This window comes from Rhinolophus sinicus, chromosome 1 (assembly GCF_057876585.1).
Source record: "Rhinolophus sinicus isolate RSI-liver-muscle chromosome 1, RSI-T2T, whole genome shotgun sequence".
Taxonomy (NCBI): Eukaryota; Metazoa; Chordata; class Mammalia; order Chiroptera; family Rhinolophidae; genus Rhinolophus; species Rhinolophus sinicus.
The window spans coordinates 198099244-198118500 of record NC_142501.1 but is presented as its reverse complement, the minus strand read 5'-3'; the positions used below and the strand labels follow the sequence as shown (position 1 = coordinate 198118500).

General features: G+C 43.1%; 1 protein-coding gene across 2 annotated transcripts; it reads left to right on the top strand.

Annotated features, from left to right (window-relative positions):
* Positions 1 to 29: 29 nt before the first annotated feature.
* SMIM20 (small integral membrane protein 20) lies at positions 30 to 11869 on the top strand. Of its 2 annotated transcripts, XR_002138393.3 has the most exons (4): positions 30 to 268; positions 975 to 1017; positions 10309 to 10365; positions 11120 to 11185. XR_002138393.3 is itself a non-coding variant. In XM_019743912.3 (3 exons), exons 1-3 carry the CDS (start codon positions 160 to 162, stop codon positions 11155 to 11157), a joined length of 204 nt encoding a protein of 67 aa, XP_019599471.1. In that variant the 5' UTR covers positions 43 to 159; the 3' UTR covers positions 11158 to 11869. The 2 variants fall into 2 exon arrangements, 1 of the variants encoding a protein (XP_019599471.1); XM_019743912.3 differs by lacking the exon at positions 975 to 1017 and having other exon boundaries at positions 43 to 268; positions 11120 to 11869.
* The last annotated feature ends 7388 nt before the right edge of the window (positions 11870 to 19257 follow it).

The following is a 19257-nucleotide window of genomic DNA, read 5'->3' as shown; positions in this document are numbered from 1 at the left end:
TCGCACATCGCCCCGCCCCACTCCCCAGCCCAGCCCCCCAAGGCCCGGAAGCGAAAGCTGCTCCGCCTCTTCCCCGCGGGGTCACGGCCTGGCCGGCGCGAGGCGTGATTCCGAGAGAGCAGGGCTCTTAGCGGGTCAGGGCAGTGCCTGGTGGGCGCCATGTCCCGGAACCTGCGGACGGCGCTCATTTTCGGCGGCTTCATCTCCCTGATCGGCGCCGCCTTCTACCCCATCTACTTCCGGCCCCTAATGCGGCCGGAGGAGTACCGTGAGTTACCTCTGACCCAGCGTGCTGATCTAGCCCTAGTAACTCACCCCACGCCCCCCGTCATGTCCACGTGGGGGCTTCGGAAGATCTTGGCTCGGGAGTCAGGCTGACCTGGGTTCGAATTCTGCTGTGCGCAGTTTTGTGACCGTGGACAAGGGACTCAATTTCTCGGACCCTCAGCATCCTCAGCTATACATAACTATTTCTATATCTAAAAATAAAACCACCTAGCCTCCCGTGAGACTCAAAAGTTGTCAGGAAAACGGTCTGCACAGAGCAGGTCAACCCTAAATGCTAGTTCATACTTATAGTTAAAAACATTCACGGAACGCGTACCACGTGTCAGGTTAGGCATACTACATTGGATCGTTTAGTTTCCACAACCTCACCTTGAGGTAGGTGCTGCTGCCTGTTGTACAGGCGCGGAAACAGGCTCAGAGGGGCTGTGCAACATGCCCAAGGTCACACAGCTAGTGAGTGGCAAGGTAAAGATTACAACCCAGGAGCCTGTCTCCGGAGCTTTCGCACACCGAAACGGAATGGTGATGTTGGGGGGAGGCAGATGCAACCCTAATCATCGTGAGCTTGAAGTTTTTTTATTGGCAACTTCGTTTCCACTCCGAGATGTCTTTCGGCAAAAATGTTTCAAACCTAAACTGTTAACCTGGGTTTTGAGTTTTTCCTCTTTTCTCTAATCTTTTTTCAGATTCCACTGTCTTCATTTTAAGCTGGTTGCTCACATGACAATGGTGAATATCCCGGGAGTAATTTTCCTCCTTAATCATTCAAGTCCTATCATTCTAAAAGCCAAACTCTCCTTCCTTGAGACTTACACCTCAGCAAGGATTAGCACTTTGATACATCTGAAGCCATCTGTCAGGGAGAAAATATTAGGCATTAGAGACTCATTTTGTTCTCCAGGAAACCTGAATCATCTTGAAGATGGAAGAGGGCCAACCCTGCCCCTTGAGAATATTAGCAGAGGCTGAAAGCTTGGTGATTTGAAGGCGAAAGCTCCGTTTAAATGCTCTGCCCATTACAAATGCTACAACATTTGGTTTCTTGAGGCAGAGCATTTTAAATACACTCATATTTCCTTGTAGCTTCTTTTCAGTCAGCCAGGATTTAAATGGCCTCTGTGCATTCTGCCTTCCAGCCTATGCTCTATGCATGGGGGGTAAATAAGGCTGTGTGAAGCCCTGCATAATCTTATCTCCGTCATCTTTCCTTATTGGATCCCTGCCCCAGGCTTTTATGGTGGCCTCTAGAATTGAACTTGGAACAAGGAGGTCTGCTTTGGATACCACTAGAAAAGTTTCAGTTTTGAAGGCTAGCAGAGTGGCTCTCAGCTGGTGGTGATTTTTGTGCCCCAGGGGGACATTTGGTTCTATCTGGAGACATTCTTGCTTGTCACCACTGGGGGTAGGGTGGGGTGGTGTGAGTGGGCTACTGCCATGTAGCAGCTAGTGGTCAGGGATGCTGCTAGACTTTGCAATGCACAGGAGAGACCCTCGTGACAGAACTACCCAGCCCAAAATGTGAATGATGGCAAAGTTGAGAAGTCCTGGTCTAGATCAGATGATCAAGGTCTGGTTTGTGCCTTGTATCCCAGCAATGATTTCTAGGGAGTCTCTAGCATCTATGGTTGTCTGAGTCGCTTGAGACAAATCAGGCCTTTTAAGCGAACATTTAGTGAGTGTGACCACAATACCTGCGTTTTAACTGGAAGACAGTCTACACCTGTCCACTTTCTGGGTTCAATTTTAATTAATTTGGCCAACTCTTATCTGAGAGTCATAACTGATTCTTTAAAAAGATAAATAATACTAAACAGCTAGTATTTATTTAAAGTTTACTATATGTCTGGCACTTTTCCAAGCACTTCATACATATTAACCCATTTAGTTCTCATAGCAACCCTTTGGGCTAGCTACTGTGTGAGTATCACCCCATTTTATGTATGGACACACCGGGGTATGGAACAGTGAAGTAACTTGTACAAGGACCCACAGCCGATGAGTCGCAGATCTGGGATTTGGACCAGTGCCCTTATTCACTACACCGTGGCTCCCTACTGCCGCTCAAAGGGAGTGAGAAAAGGGAATAAAGCAGATGAGGGTCTAGATTAGGACCTTAAGGTAAGTACTTCTCTGAGCTCAGCCTGTTTCCTCATCTGTAGCAGTGGAGTTTATAGGACTGAATTTACAGATTTTGGGGTGTATTTACTGAGATAACAGGTGTGGAAACACCTAGTATTGTCTTATATTAGGCATCCCATAAAAAACATTTTAAAAAACAAGGAGCCACAAGGGCAGGAATGTGAGACGAGGAGTTTTAAGCAGGTGGACAGACCCAGGGCTGGCTGGCCTGGCAGTAAACTGGGATGCAGGCAGGTGAGGTGTTCATGACTGTGCTGGGAGGATGGGGTTTCAGTTCATTTCAGCACATCCAACTAGCATTTATTGAGCTTTTCATTTTTTAAAAAATTTTGAATTTTAGTAATTCCTCTGTACCTGACACTGTTAGGTGCCAGTGTACATGACCGACCACGCAAGACAGCACTTCTCTGTCTCACTTCACCTTTGTCCTAACCACTTCCCCTGCCCACCCCTTGGACACTGAGCTGGTCTCCCTGTTTCCACCAGGCCCACCTACTACCCATTCTCTACCAGCAGCCACGGTGGTCTTTCTGGTTATTTTCTTGCTAATTTCCACCTTATTTGTATCTGTAGTCAAAGAATGTGGACTATATGATTTTGATTCTTTGATATTGGTGAAGATTTGCTTTGTGGCTTAGTACAGGAAGCAGATTTGGGGGTAAAAGGACAAACGAGTTCAATTTTTGCAAATGTTTTCTGTGTGCTTGGAATGATGTATACAAGTTCTCTGGTTGTTGGGTACAGGTTCTATATATGTTGATCACAGATCAAGCTTCTTAATTCTGTTATTTAGATACCGTGTTTCCCCGAAAATAAGACCTAGCTGGACAATCAGCTCTAATGTGTCTTTTGGAGCAAAAATTAATATAAGACCTGGTCTTATTTTACTATAAGACCTGGTATAATAAAATATGACATCATATAATATAATACAAACAGGTCTTATTTTACTATAAGACCTGGTCTATTATAATATGATACGATATAATATAATACTGGGTCTCATATTAATTTTTGCTCCAAAAGATGCATTAGAGCTGATTGTCTGGCTAGGTCTTATTTTCAGGGAAACATGGTATGTTGAGGCCATGTTATTAGGTACGCACAATCTAGAATATTCTGGAGAATTGTTTCTAATTATCATTATAGAGGGGTCTTCTTTATCCCAAATATTCCTCCCCCAGTTTATCTGATATTATAGTTACCGACTCTCTTTTGGTTAGTATTTTCCTGGTATATCAATCCTCTTATAGTCAGCCTTTCTTTGCTCTTATGCCTTATAACCACCCTCAGCTGGATTTTTTAATCCAATCTGATCATCTAACTGTTGGATTGAGTTCATTTTCATTTATTATGTTTACTGATAATATTGACATTTTTTTCTCCATTTTATTTTTTGTTTTCTATTAGTTTATTTCTATACTTCGTTTTTGCTCCTTTTTCTGCCTTCAAGCCTTCTTTATTTTTCTCCCTCTCCTACATAGTTTGAAAGTTTTACATTCTATGTTTGCTACTTTATGATTATTGTTTCAAGTTAGTCAATGGCTTTCCCCTCCTATGAAACAGACAAAGACCCTAGAATGCCTTAGCCTGCCCCACACGTCTCCGGTATAAGTTCAAGTTCAGTCCTGCTTGGCGTTTATTACTCCCTCAACCACCGTGTTTTATACAGTCATTGGTTGTTTCTCTTTACCCACATTCTTTACTCAGCAGTCCTTGCATCTAACTCCTTTCTAGTTTCAGTTTTCTTCATTCTGAAATACATCTGTTAATATTTCTTTGGTGAGAATTTGTAACCGGGAGAATTCATTGTTTTTGTCCGAAAAAATATAGAACTCCGGGTCTTCTGCTGTGGCTGTTGAAAAGTTTATTGTCATGCCCTTTGTTCTTTGAATTTGATTATCTCACTTGATTAAAATACTTCAATAACTCCCTGCTGTCCTCAGAGTCCAGCCAGTGGAGGATCCCAGACGTATTTCAATCTGGAGAATGAGGTGATGAGATTCACTCTCCAGACGTCACTGTAATGTGAAGGAGGGGCTGGAAAGGTCAAGGCTGGAGGCACGGCCAGGTACAGGAAGGCTGTTCTTCCTGTGGCCACTGGAGGGTGGGGAGAGGTTGGTATGTGACTGGAAGAAGTATTGGGGGTTGTGAGTGATGAGTCAGATGGTAAGAGTGAGCCAGGGAGGAGAATGGCACTCAATTATCTGGCTCCAGCAGCTGAGGAGATGAATGGTGGTCTTTGTCATTTACTAAGAGACAAGAAGGAAGCAGTTTTGGGGGTGAGGGGACGAACTAGTTCACTTGGGGACGTACTGAGTTGTAGGTGTGGCGATGTGCTCGGGGAGGTTTCCCGTAGGCAGTGGGATACGCCAGTCTGGGGCTGAGATCCTGGATCTGAGCTGGAGCTAGAGATGCAGTGTCATCAGTACTGGATGGGGATCAGAGTCATGGGAGGTCAGGGCTCCCAGGCAGCATCGCGTTGGAAGACGAGCTGGCGGTGAACACTGTGTGAAGAGCAAGCAATCGGGGGGAGGGGGGCCCTCAGGGGAGACCAAGAAGGGCAACCAGAGAGAGAGGATTAAAACAAGTCCCATGAAGACAACTCTTCATGAAAAGAAGCAGGGTTAGGCTTCTTGGAGGCAGGAAGATAAGAATGAAACTATCCATTACCTTTATCAAACAAGGGTAAAGGTCATAGGTCATTTTGTTAACGCTTTCAGCGGTGTGGTAGTGGGCAGAAAGCAGATTGCAGTGGATTGACGAGTAAATGGTGTATTAAATTGACCAAAGCTGTTTGGCTATACGGGGAGGAGAATGACAAAGTATTCGCAGCACGTCAAGAGGTGAGGGGGAGTCTTGTTTTAATTTTGGCCTAGAGAGCTGGGAGAGCCAGGAGAGTCTCTGAGCAAAGGATGCTGGAGAGAGACCATCCGTCGAGTGGGAGGTGGCGTGAGATCTTGAGATCAGGTGGAGAAGAGAGGCTTGGACACAAGGCAGGACACCTGTGCCGCCAGCTCAGGAGGGCGGGCAGGTATGGCTGCAGCTATAGTAGGTCTGATGTTGGGACATTGTGGTGCTTCCAGGTGGTGACTTCTGTTCTCTTTCTAATGTAGAAGCCCTGTCATCTGTGAGTGACAGGCACAACCACTGGCCAGCCCCTCCCTCCTTGAAACCCTCTTTTCCCTGGTCTTCTGTGACCAGCCCCTTCTCCAGTCCTCCTGGCTGTGCTCTTTGGCTCCTGCCTTTCAGCCACTCCCCTTAGCCTCTCTTCTTGGGACTTCCTCTTCTGACCATCCCTCACACATTTGTATTCCCCAGGATTCTGGGAAGACCTAGAAGCCCACAGTTCTCGGAAGGGCAGGGCACACACTCAGGCCTTGAGAAGTGGCTGGCAAGGGAGGAGCCAAGGCCACGCAGGGCTCGAGCTCACGTCAGTGGGCCATTCAGCTGGGCCAGCCTGACTCATGCTGGCCAGTCCGGGTGTCGGGACAGGTAGGTTCCAGGGCCTCTCTGGAATAAGCCACAAGTCAGCAGAAAAGAGGAAGGCTGCTTAGGTAAAATAAAGCCAAAGGGATCTTCCCTGCTTTAAAACCAGGCGAGCCCCTCTCACGAGATTCCTCATTGGATTTCATGTTGACATACAGTGTGATCCTCAGCTCTTGTCCTAACTCAGCCGGATTCGACTCAGCATTGCAGAAAGTACAAGGTCAGTTCTACACGTGCTGTCTCGGTACCGAAATGGGCACTCACTGGGGAGATGGCAGTTGGCGTTGGTGGTCAGTGATCCCAGACCGGCAGTGTGGAGACCAGTGTGCTTTCGGAAGGAATCCCCAGTGCTGCTTTTAGCTCTCGCCCTGTTGGCACAGCAGGGCTTATCTGAAGAGCCCAGGTGCAGGGAGGAGTACAGGGGCTGTTCTTGAAGCCTAATCTGTGTTTGTATCGGAAAACTAGGCAGTGATCCTGACTATGGCCTTTTAAAACCAACAAGCGTTTTAGGCCAACCTGTGAAATGAGACCGAATAAGATCATTTTCTGCAATCCTGTTCATTTTTTAACATTAATTAGATGTTCAGATGCATAAAAATCATACTTTTGCCCGAAATCTTGTGCTCCTTTAAGTCCTCATTTAGGTGACTTGTCCGAGGTCATTTATCATATTAATTGCTGGATGGACACTAGACCCAAGCTCCCCAACCTTATCTTTTGCTTAATCTTACCTGACAGCAAGGAGTGTTTGACAGCAAAACGAAAGGTTCTGTGGAAGAGCTGTGAGGACCTCTCCTACGTCTCGGTTTTGTGGTTTGCTGCTCCTTGCTGCTCCCAGCTAAGTCTATTGTACAGAGTCTGGATAGGGTTACAAGAAATCGCTTGATATGGAAATGATTCTTACCAGAAGGGCATTTTCCCTGTTACAGGCCAGGTGCTTAGAATATGCTTTTTATTCCTTTCACCATAGAGTCAAATAAGATGCACAGACAGACTAACATCTTATTTTCTCACTGGCATTACATAGCTTCCTGGATTCAACTAGACTCTCCGGTGAGGTAACACAAGTGTTTACGGGATTGGGAGGGGCCACTGCTTCCTGTGGCCATTTGGTCGCCCTCAGCTGCTGGTTCCCACTCGCCACCAGTGCGTGTCTGGTTCTGGATTACCCCGGTGTACACCTAGATGATATGTGTGTCTCGGCCACAGCCCCAAATGGGAGCCCTGAGAAAGCATTTTTTAAATTTTACTTTTGCTACTTTTAAAAAGCCACTTTGAAGTAATTAACGTGGAACAGTCACAATGTTGTTGGACATCCTTATACTTGTTTTGCAGTTGTGTATTTTTATTATTAAAAAAAAGAAACAAACCAACAGAAAAGACATGAGAATTGTGTAATAAATCCCCGTATACCTTCACCTAGATTTACCAGTCAACCTTTTGCTGCATTTGCTTTCTCCCCCTATATGTAAAATGTAACATATCTGTACACACGTGCACATATAGATACATATGTGTATATATAATTGTATATACATATAAGAATTATGGTTGTTGTCTGGCTGAACCGTTTAATGGTAAGGTGAAGACATTGTCAGCTTTCATTCCGAAACACTTCAACATGTGTTTGCTGAGAATAGGGACATTCTCTTACATAATCACAATGCAATTATCCAATCCAGGAACTTTAATGTCGATACAATACTGTTATCTAATATCCAGTCTATATTCAAATATTGCCATTTGTACAATTACTGAGGTTGCCAGTTGCTTTTATTTTAACTGTTTATTGGCAGGAGGAGATGGGGGCGGGGAGTCCTGAGGTCATTTTCTACACCTGGACAATATGGACGTAAATATAAAGATACGTTTTCATTTTCAAAGACTTAGGTGGATTCTTTTACTACCATGCAAAAGTCTGCTGGTCTGCGTGCATCACCAGTTTAATAACAGACCTTGGCCCTCTGACTGGAGATAATGATCCTCAATTAAAACTACAAATCACACCACTGCCTTAGCACCAGGGGGCAGAGTCGGGCTTGCTGAGACGCGGGAATGGGGACTTTTCTAACCAGCCTTGCAAAGCACCAGGCCCAGTGCCGCATATTTGCGTTTGAATCATTGTGCTCCTGATAGCAACACGCTTACCACTGAAAAGTCAGTAATTAGCTTCTCCTGATCTCTTGGTAGTCACACCGCGACTCCCTCGTGCGATGTCCTTTTCCTGAGGTTTAGAAACATTTGCTAGTTCTCTCATCATAACAAAATAGAAACCTCACTGTCAACCTCATCAAGATGCACTTGCTAAATCCTGAGGGACCAGTTTGTTTTCCTTTTAGCATATTCCGCATTCACAAACAGTGTCTTTGTGTCATATCATGAATTTATGTAAGACTGCTTTGGCCTTAGAATATTTATAAAACATTAATGGATTAAAGAACTAGGGGACGTAGATGGGATGCTAATACCGGTTATCACTCGGTAGGAACTGGTTCAGCAAATCGGTTTAAATCGCCTATCCAAGCCACACAAAAAAAAAGAAAAAAGTGATTGCATAAGGACAAGGATTATAGGAGATTATGGCCTATTTAAAATAAACCCTCAGCCTCTCTCCAACATCATTAGCAATTAGCAAGGAAGTGTGAAGGCAGGGACTCCTTTCTCTTCACTGAGTTCTCCATTGCGTTACAAGAGGTGCAAACCCATTAGGTATTCTCTCCTTGCCACAGAAAGTCAGCTTCCTTGGATGTTTGGCCATCTGCCAGCTGTGGCGCTGCAGTACCTGCCTCTGTAGAATGTGTTCAGTACACCAGGGTGTCTCATTTTCTTACATCCCTAGGTCTAGAATGCTTTCTGGCAATCAGTTATTTAAAAAAAAAAAAAAAACTTCCCTCTTCTATAATACTGGAGAATGGACCTTTTAGGTGTGGAAAATTATCTCTCTGTGTCCCTGGCACAATCAGTGATTGGTGTTTCCTAAGAGCATGTTTGAGACACATCCATACTTTGCTGATGGTGTGTTGTAGGGCTCCATTCTCCAGGACTTGAACGTCCTGGGAAATGAGATCACCTTTTGTGTTTAGTTCTTTGAGAAAGCCCGACACCCTAGCGACTCCGTGCTCATCCGCTCTAGATGGAAGAGGTCTTGGGTATATCTCCGTCCCGGGGATCTTGGTTGCAGTTCACCTGTGGCTTTTCAGAGGGGCCCAGTGGGAGCAGTCGGCTGTTGTCTGTAATGGGCTTCATTATGCTCTGTCTTCTCTCTGTCTCTCTTAGAATTGGCTATCGAGATTCGCATAATCCCTATTGCTCAATGTTTTATTTGCCAAAGCAAAACTTAGCATTGATGAAAGTATCAGGTAGGTCACTTAGGATTGACTTTCTGTCACTTTGCTGGAGAAGCAAATTCAATGAATATTCGATTTGGCAAAACCCTATTTCTTGTATCTTTATGCATGTGTACTTTATGAGAAGCCAGAGGCCAGAATAAAGCAAGCGGCCTAAGATTAAATAAGAGCTAAATGTGGATTTAAAGAAACACTGTCAGCCTGATTAAAACAAAGGTCGGATTGCAACATTTAATTACTATAATTTAGTAGTAAACATCCTTTGGCTCCAAGTCCTTCTCCTGAAAAGCCGCCATTTGTTTGTCAAGATACTTAAAATAATAAGTCTTTGTTTTCACAGGCCTGGGGTTTATTCTAAATCACTTAGAAAGATGTGTCAGAGTGCTTGAAGTCCACAGATATAAAATGCTCAATTTCTCTTGGCCCTTGCCTGTTGGACATCTCCAAAGAGATCTGCTAGAGATCCGCTAAGCTGCTGTAGCTAAAACACGCTTTTTAATTGGCACAGCACCTGCAATCAATTAGGGAAACTTCAATTACCCAAACGAAAGCCACCCACCCAAAGATTAATTTTCTGCTCTATTTCCTATCAAAAACATAGCATATTTAGCTCTGGGCCTTGTCCTTCAGTGGAATACATTTTAGACATGTAAACTACATCATTTTCTTGTTAATTGTACTTGTCCCTTCAATTCAGCAGCCTTCCCCTCTTAATATCACGCCCACCAGTTCTTTCAAAATTGTTCTTTTTCTGTTGTTTTGTTGCCTTTTCAAAAATGCTGAGTTCACACAGAAAAGATGTTAGTTGGGAGCTTTTCTTTTGAAGTATGGCTTTCTTTCTTTTACTGCAAGTACCCAGTCTTTTGGTTATAGGATCTAACTTCCAAACCTAAAAGCTTTGCGTAATGGTGTTACTGAATTTAATAGCACTCACATATATATTGGTTTCTAATTGTCTCCTGTCATTGTCCCATGTAAAATCAAAGATTGCCACCACCACTGCCCTCCCTCCTTGCTAAATAGTCATTTCTGTTGTGTTTCTCAGAGAAGGAACAAGCCGTAAATCGAGCTGGTATTGTTCAAGAAGATGTACAGCCACCAGGTAAACTTAAAAACCAAAACAAAGTCTCATTTGTACTGTTGTGTGTGGGGGGAAGGCATGTCTGCTTTGCAATGGGAGAAATCGATTCAGTTTAGAGGCTAGATTGTGATTGTGCTATTTATTTCACAACAGTTGCCACTTTATAGGTGCCACCCCAAGATTTCATTTTAATATTTTACTCCAGAATACTTTTTGCAAGTTTGCACGTTCCTCTTTTGCACTTGATAAGTGGGCATAAAAATGTAACGTGCAATTCAATATGTAGTGTGAATAGCTGTTTTGCAGACTTATTTACAAGCACCCATTTAAACACTACCCTCGTGGGAAAATACTATTTACTTGTGAGCTATTTTAATTGATGTGGGATTCTGCTTTATACAAAAGCTCAAAAGTTCCCTTTATGGCTGGATGGTTAGTTACGTTGAGATGATCCAAGTTGGCTGAGAATGAGAGGTTTCCAGCTTATTAACCCAAAATCTTGTAATCTGTGGCAACATTCTTTTTTATTGAGTTGTTTTTTAACTAGGCCAGATACATATCTTCCTGTTGAGGGGCAATTTCTGAGCCATTTAAAAGTCTGTCCTGGCTGCCATGGCTTCAGCCTTTCCATCCCAGGGCGCCGGCAGCTTGCCCTGCTGTCACATTGCACGTCAGTGGCACAACTCAAGCTGACGTCATTTTATTTGTTAGGGGTGGAGGGAAATGGTAGGAAGTTTAAAAACGAATCCTGTTTTCATTCATGTTTCTTTCGTAGGGTTGAAAGTGTGGTCTGATCCATTTGGCAGGAAATGAGAAGGCCGTCACCGAGTCAGATCGTAAAAGACATCTTCATGCTTCCGATTCTGCAGCAAGTCCAATAAATCACCTCACCATTGAACAATGGCTGGAGAAGAAAACTAATAATACCATAAACGAGTACTGTGCACACAGATTAGTATTTCCCTTCCGAAGTATCGAAAGAACCCTGGAACAAATCACCATTAGGAAGGTTATAACGATTTGGTGTACTTTCTAGAAATGAAGCCATCTCACCCAGCTGTGTTTGGAGATTTTCTTATTATTCAGTCTCTATTACTTACCCAACTGTGCCGTGATATGAATATAAGCAACCAGGAGACTGGGGAAGATCCCTAGTCTGTTTTTCCATCTTCCAAATAGGAAATTTCAGGGAACAATCACCATGCTGAGCAGCCTCATAGGGCTCGTTGAACATGTTGAAGTTCATAAAATGCTTCGAGGACAAGGCTCATTGTAATCTTTAAGAAAAACAGTTTAGGTGAACTACTGTCTCATTGAAGGTTGCTGCATGTTGGGAATAAACAAATATGAAGCAAGTCAAACTAAATGGGAATGCATGCATAGTAGAAATCAATGTTGAATTAAGAGAAGTGAAAATGTGTATATTAAAGTGAGTTCTTTTTACTTCACAACAGTGTAAGTTTTTTGTAAATGCTTTCTTATAAACTCATTAAATTATACCAAGAAGTACTACTCGACCAGGCTATATTTGACTAGGTATTTGACTGTGTGGTGTTTGTCAGCATAGATTCAAGTAAAAATTTTAAAGGTAAGGAGATTTGTTGAGACAAACATTTATTGAATGGAATTCTCTACCAGGTGCCTCACTAGATGCTGCAGAGAGTGAGAATACTTATTTCTCTCTCTAGTGCTGTCTGGCCCCTAATTTTTTTATTTTTAAATTACAGTAAACATACAATATTATGCTAGTTTCAGGTGTACAACGTTGTGATTAGACATTTATTTAACTTACAAAGTGTTCAACCCCGACAAATCTAGTACCCACCTGGCACTATACATAGTTATTACCATATTATTGACTATGTTCCCTATGCTGTACTTTACATCCCCTTGACTATTTTGTAAATACCAATTTGTACTTTTTAATCCCCCTTTTTCACCCATCCCTCTAACCCCATTTCCATCTGGCAACCATCGAAATGTTCTCTGTATCTATGAGTCTGTTTCTGTTTCGTTTGTTTCTCTTGTTTTTTAGATTCCACATATAAGTGAAATCATGGTATTTGTCTTCTCTGTTTGACTTACTTCAATTAGCATAATACCCTCTGTCCATCCACGTTATTGCAGATGGTAAGATTTCATTCCTTTTTTTGGCTGAGTAATATTCCATTGTATATATGTACAACTTCTTTATCCATTTATCTATTGATCGACACTTAGGTTGCTTCCATATCTTGGCTATTGTAAGTAATGCTGCAGTAAACATATGAATGCATATGTCTTTTCATATTAGCGTTTTGAGTTTCTTTGGATAAATAACCAGAAGTGGAATTACTGGGCCCTTTGTCTCTTATTACACAGCCTTTGTTTTAAAGTCCATTTTGTCTGATATAAGTGTTGCTACCTCGGTTTTCTTTGTTTGTTTGTTTTCATTTTCATGAAATAATCTTTTTCTATCCCTTTACTTTCAGTCTGTGTGTGTCTTTCGATCTTATGTGAGTCTCTTGTAGGGACGTATGTAAAAGTCTTCTTTTCTTTTTTTCCCTTCTGCCTCCACCCCCCCCCCCCCCCCCACTCCTGCTCAAGCCGTTGTTTCTCAGTCTAGTTGTGTAGGACACAGCTCCCTGGCCCATGCTGGTATTATGAGCCTTGTGCTCCACCCCCCCCACCGAGGTAGTCGGTACCGCTCACAGAAGCTCTTGCCGGCTGCCAGCCACTAATAGCAGCACACAGCAGCCCACGGCAGCTTACGCCAACCTCCGGCTGCTCAGGGCAGCCCAGCTTCAGGGAGAGCTGTTGTTCACAATCTTAGCTGTAGAGGGTGCAGCTCACTAGCCATGTGGGAATCGAATTGGCGACCTCAGCGTTAGGAGTGTGACGCTCCAACCACCTGAGCCACCAGGCCAGCCCCTAGTCTTGTTTTCTTAATCATTCAGCCACCCTATGTCTTTTGATTGGAGCGTTTAATCCATTTACATTGAAAGTAATTGTTGATAGGTATGTAGTTATTGCCATTTTCTTCATATTTTTTATCTTTTTTTCCTTCTTAAAGAAGTCCCTTTAACATTTCTTATAATCTGGTTTGGTGGTGATGAACTCCTTGAGCTTTTCCTTCTGTGGGAACTGTCCTTCTTTAAATGGGCTGCCTGATGACAATTTTATTACTGTGAACTGGGAGTTTGCTTAACAGACAACTGGCACAGTTATGTAATTACTGTCAAAAAGAAATAGGATTGTTCCAAAACCAAAGGCATCACTTTTGGTAGGCATTCCCTAACATTTAAGTGACTGATCATTAATAACCCAATAAAAGAAGTTGATTCATTCGGGGTACATTTGACCACTATTTTTCTTGGAGGGGCACCAGGAAGTTGTGTAACTTAAAGTCAGATGTCCTGTGGGTACTTAATTGAGATTTCTTTATGACTGAGGCAAGCGTGTGTACCATCTGCTTTGGAAGATATCCAGGCTGAAAGGACTGTTTGAGTGACATCAAGGAGAACTCTGGGGCCTCCATTGCCTGTTTGTCAGATGGAACAGACTCAGTGTGGTCTCCTGAGTGGGATCTTTGTCCTGGCCTTGACCCCGAACCTTGGTGCATCTCTTTGCAGAGATAAAGGGGCCCTCTGTTCTGCTCCGCTGCCTTGATGTATATAGAAGGATCCCTCTAAACGTTGTCAAGAGATGTAACATCAGGCTCTGCTGCACACACTTGACAAAAGCCGGGTTGTAAGAGATGCTACTGATAAGGGCTGCCTGAGGGCCTTGCGGTTTATCCATCCCAGGTGTGCCACCAGGGAAGCACTCAAAAGAGGGGATCTCAGTCAAATACGTTTAGGAAATACAGAGTTAACATTAGGTTTGTTTGCTTCTGATTTGATGATTTCCAAAGGAGGCATAACATTTCCCAAATGTATTTGATCACATCATTTTTCATGGATTCTCTTATGGGACTAGGGGCCAACAATATTCTTTTGGGGAAATCTTCCTCTAGACTGGTGATTCTCCAATTGTTTGGTCCCAGGACCCTTTAACACTCTTTAGATTTTTGAGAATTCCAAAGTGTTTCTCTTTATGTGGATTATAGCTATAGATACTGTATTAGTAATTTAAAAAAATGTTTTAATATTTATTTAAGAATATCAGTAACAAAACTACTAGGTTAGTATTACATTTTTGTATGAAAAATATTTTCCAAGACAAAAATAAAATTTGCAAATTTCATTAGTGTTCGGCTTAGTGGAAGACAGCTAGGTTCTCACATTAGCTTCTGCGTTTGATCTTGTCACGTGGCCTATGGAAAACTACACTGTACACGTTCATGAGAAAGTGAGAGTAAAAAAAGACCAAAACAGCTCTAGTTTTAGTATTGTAGAAATAGTTTTGACAGTGCTGAGCCCCTGAAAAGCTCTCAGAGACCCCTAGAATTTCTTGGACCACACTTTGTGTTGGGGTTTTTCTTCCACCTTGGATTTAGTCAGACATTTTGAGAAATGTGTATCTGGTTTCATAAGTTTCCTCAAAGATTACTGTAGGGAACTGTGCTTTGGCATGTCCATATTGCAGGAGATTATAAGGAACGGGGAGAAACTGATAATATTTCTTACTGTCGTTACTGTCGTTACTGAAATGAAGTTGTCGGATCCTTTATTTTCGATGTCAAACTACATTCTGTTTAAGGAAGACTTGGGTTGACATTTTTTAAGTCTCAGAACCAGAAATAGCCACACTGCTGAATAGTTTGTACATTTATCCTGTGAAAAATGATTTATGCCACTTGTTTCCCTCTTTGTATTGGCTGATAGGAAGCTCAACCACATGTGTTGTCCAGCTTTTTTAAAAGTACCTAAGACTTTGTGAAATGTATTTGGACCATTGTATTTACTTCATCCTTTTCCCCCGACCTTCATATTCTTATTTGCTTTGTCACTTCAGCTTTCTATCTGCTATTGTACGTTAGACCCCTCGTTTTAAAATGAGTCAGGGCATAAACAGTATTTATTCACTTGAAAGACCACTTATAATCTAGTAAGGAAACGGCAGTAAATTCACAAAATAATATGGACTATTAAAAATGCCTTTAAAAAGGTTCAGAGTATCTACTGAGGCTGGCGATGTGCAAAGCCTGTGTCCCCACAGTTCTACTCCTCGTTACTAATTTGGCAGGAATGCATCCATAAGTTCACCAGAAGACGTGTACTAGCCTGTTCACAGCAGCCACGGAAATTACTCAAATGCCCGTCTATGGTACAATGAATAAATGAACGATGATAGCCACATGGTGGAACACGATACAGCAATGAAAATGAGCAATACAGTGACTCTCCCAAACAATGCTGAATGAGTGCAGCCAGTTGCAAGAGTAATGCTCTTTAGATTCCATTTAGTTAAAGAATAAAAACAGGGTGAACTAAGCCACACAGAAGTCAGGATAGTGCTGCTCTTAGGAAAGGGCAGGGGTAGTCAGGGGCCCAGGGGGTCTGGAAGGGGCCCAGGGGGTCTTCAATGTGCTGCTATATTCTGCTTGATCTGGGCGCAGGTTACATCGGTGTATTGAGTTTCTGGATATTCACTGAGCTGCGTACATTCCTGTGCTTCTCTAAATGTATGCCATAGCTTCATTTTAAAAAGAGGTGTAAAGACCGGCTTTAAAAGCAAAAGAAGTTCTATGTGATTGTGTGTGGTGTCAGGAAACTTTCCAGAGAACACTGTTGTTCTGTGGGAGGAGCCTGGGTTTAGAGAGGGATGGCAAAGCTTCCCCTGTAGGGTTGTTGGGGAAATGAGGAACACCGTATGGAAGGTGTCTAGCAAACATCTGGACCATGGCAGGGACCAGATGAATGAGATAGCGGATTATTATTAATGATAGCTGATAATGATTATCCTTGATGGAGTAGATGACATTTGAACAGAGCTATGAAAAATGTCTGGGATTCAGACATGCAGTGAGTGACAAAGGTATGAAGCCAGCAAAGCTAAGCAGGTATTTGAGAGATGGTTTGGCTCAGATGCAGGTGTGGCAGGAGACCTGCACCATGGGCTTTGCCTGTCCTGTGTGCACCTCTGGCCTGGGCTTCGCAGGGTGTAGGCACTCAGTCAGTGTCTGGATGGATCCAATAGTCAATCGAAAGCACGAGTGACGGAACAAATGAAGGGAATGGTAGTTTGGACCATGTGGTGGGCAAGTCAAGCTGATAAGTTTTACTTAATTTAGAGACATGAAGTATTGTACGCAGGAAGTGATCTGAAAACTTTAAAAATGCAGCCTGAGCAGTCTCCCCCGAGCAGTGTGAGGCTGTGTTACCTGTCCAAGTGAGGTAAGAACAGAAACAAAGAATAAGCATTTAAAAAGTTAACAGCAGTTCCACAGAGTAGTTTGTATCTTTTGAATCTGATTTCAAACAAAATTGAGCTTGCATTTTGTACGTTTTGCATTTTAAAATTTCTAATAAAATTAATGTTATCGTATTGTACAGGTCCGTAATGGATTGGGTGTTAGAAACATCTGGGCTTCACGCCAGGTAGTTTGAAAAGCACTGACCTGGAGGACGGATCTGAGCGTGTGTTCTCAGCCCTCGCCAGTTCCAGGCTCAGCAGTCCTGGGTGCTGGGCCAAGCCTGGGTGGGACGCCAGGGACGGGCGGTTCACTCTCCTAGACTTCACCTCGCACCTGCTGAGTGCAGGAGGCCTTGTGCAGTTTGTTCTGCCTGTTGGTGACAAAATACACAGCTCGTTGGCAACCCTTGTGCGTGGGAAGATAGGGGCAGCACCCCCAGGGAGCCTGCTGTGCTCTTCCTGTGAATATATGCCTGAAGAGGGCGCCCGGTAACTCTGCAGCTCTCTTCCCTGGAGCGGGGGTTCTCAGCCAGCCAGTGGCAGCGAGGTCACCCTGCCCGCGACAGGAGCTCCCTGGAAGCAAAGTGATCTCCCATCACTCCTCGCTTAGACTGCTAGGTGATGTTTCCCAAACTCTGATCATCTGAACATACTGGGGAGAAAGAAGGAGTTTGCTCCTTATAAGAGTTGGGGAACAGTCTGCAGCAGTCTCCTCTTCCTGGGGTTCTCTCTGTAACCATATATGATTAAAACAAAATGCAAAAAAAAAGGGGGGGTGCTTTGTCCAGACCATTTTGGTTGCAAGTGACAGAAAACCCAACCCCAAATGGCGCAAAAAGGGAAGTCAGTCATGTAATTGAAAATTCCAGAATCACAATCATTTTATATTGTCACAATCACTTTTAAAAATCTGAAAGTCATGGGACATAATCATTTGTGAATGTAAAAAGTAATTATACCCAGAGCCCTCAAGGAAGAGTCCTGCTGGATAGCTTAGATAGTTACAGGTTTTACCTATTCCCTCCCATCACTCTCCCATTCTGTCTTCCTGCCTTTGGTGGAGCTCACGTCACCCCATGACCTAGGAATAGGCATGTCATCCGAGTTTGGCCAATCAGAACATGCAAACTCCTGGCCACAGGGAGTTTGGATTCAAGATGGGTATGTGACCCAAACCAAGCTAATCAGGCTTAGCCAGAGTTAATTTTGCCCGTTGACGTGTGTGGTCAGACGGAAGAGCATCTCCTTTTCACCAGATTTGGAGCTATTGGCAGCCGTCTTGCCACCATGAGGGCAGAGCTGGTCTGAGACTAACACCATCACAGAAGGAGACGAGATAGAAGTCAGGTCCTGAAAATGTTCATACCTCCCAGATTCACTTGTGTCTAAAGCAAGGATATCTCTGGACTAAGAAATTATGTTAATAAATTCACTTTTTGTACCAGTTTAGGTTGGGTCTTTTTTCAGGTGCCACCAAGAGTCTTGATAAGGACCTCAATTTTATATTTTAATAATTTTTCTGATGTGTATTCCATATGTCATTTCACCTTAAATAAAGGGTGTGCAACATAATTCAGCCCCTCTTTATGATTTGGGCTTATTGTGAAGTTGTGTCTAAGGGGCTGAGGGGAGGGTCAGTGTTTACTTGCTGTGCTTATGAGATTTTTGACTTCTCTGTTTTTCTTATCTCTACCCTCCCTCACAGCTGCAAGGAGCAGGCGAGGGCTTCGTCTCAGATATGCTGCTTCTTGTCTCTGGTGAGATTGGAAAGCAGTTAGCCAAAATTCTGGAATCTGGCATCAAATGAAAGTAAACCCTTTCATGTGGATTGAGCAGCTCTGGTATGGATAAATTGCAAGGGCTTTGTGACATTTTGGCTGCCCGGAGGGGTGTTTTTTTTGGGTTTTTTTGGTATGTATTTGCTTTCTGCATTGTTCTAGATAGATGAGTTTTCCCGATATTTCTGTTGGTTGAGACTTTTACTCTAACAGGATTTTCACACGAAAGGATTGTGCAACATGAGCAAATGTGCTAGGGTTGAAATGTCTTATTACTTAGCAAAGTTATTCAGTTTCCTTCAAAGAAGGAACAGTAACCCACACCAGTATTCAGAACCTCAAGCTGACCTTTAGCTTGTTTTTTCTTTTCTAAAATAGCCCCTTTATTTTTCAACCTCTAATAGTATACGCTGACTCGCAAAGGGAGAGAACAAAAGCAAGCATGCTTGTATCAGAGGGAGCAGTTTACTTAAGGCAGATGTGGAATCAATTTCTGCAAATGTGAGTTGCCAGCTTCTGAACTTCCCTGCTAAGTGTATGTGCCCTGGAATACAGCAGAGCCATTTAAGCCTCATAAATGAGATGCTGGACTGTTGGGTAAACATGCGTAGGGCATGCAGCTTGCTGCCCTTACTGAGCTGAGTGAAAACCCAAAGGGGTAAACTCCTCTGAGAAGCTCAAATGAAGACATTTGTGTTCAGACAAAATATAACCGATGTCTGGTTTTGAAGTCACTCGGAAAATGGTGATTGATCTTGCAGAATAAGCAAAATCTGCTTTCTAAAATGGCTATTTTTAA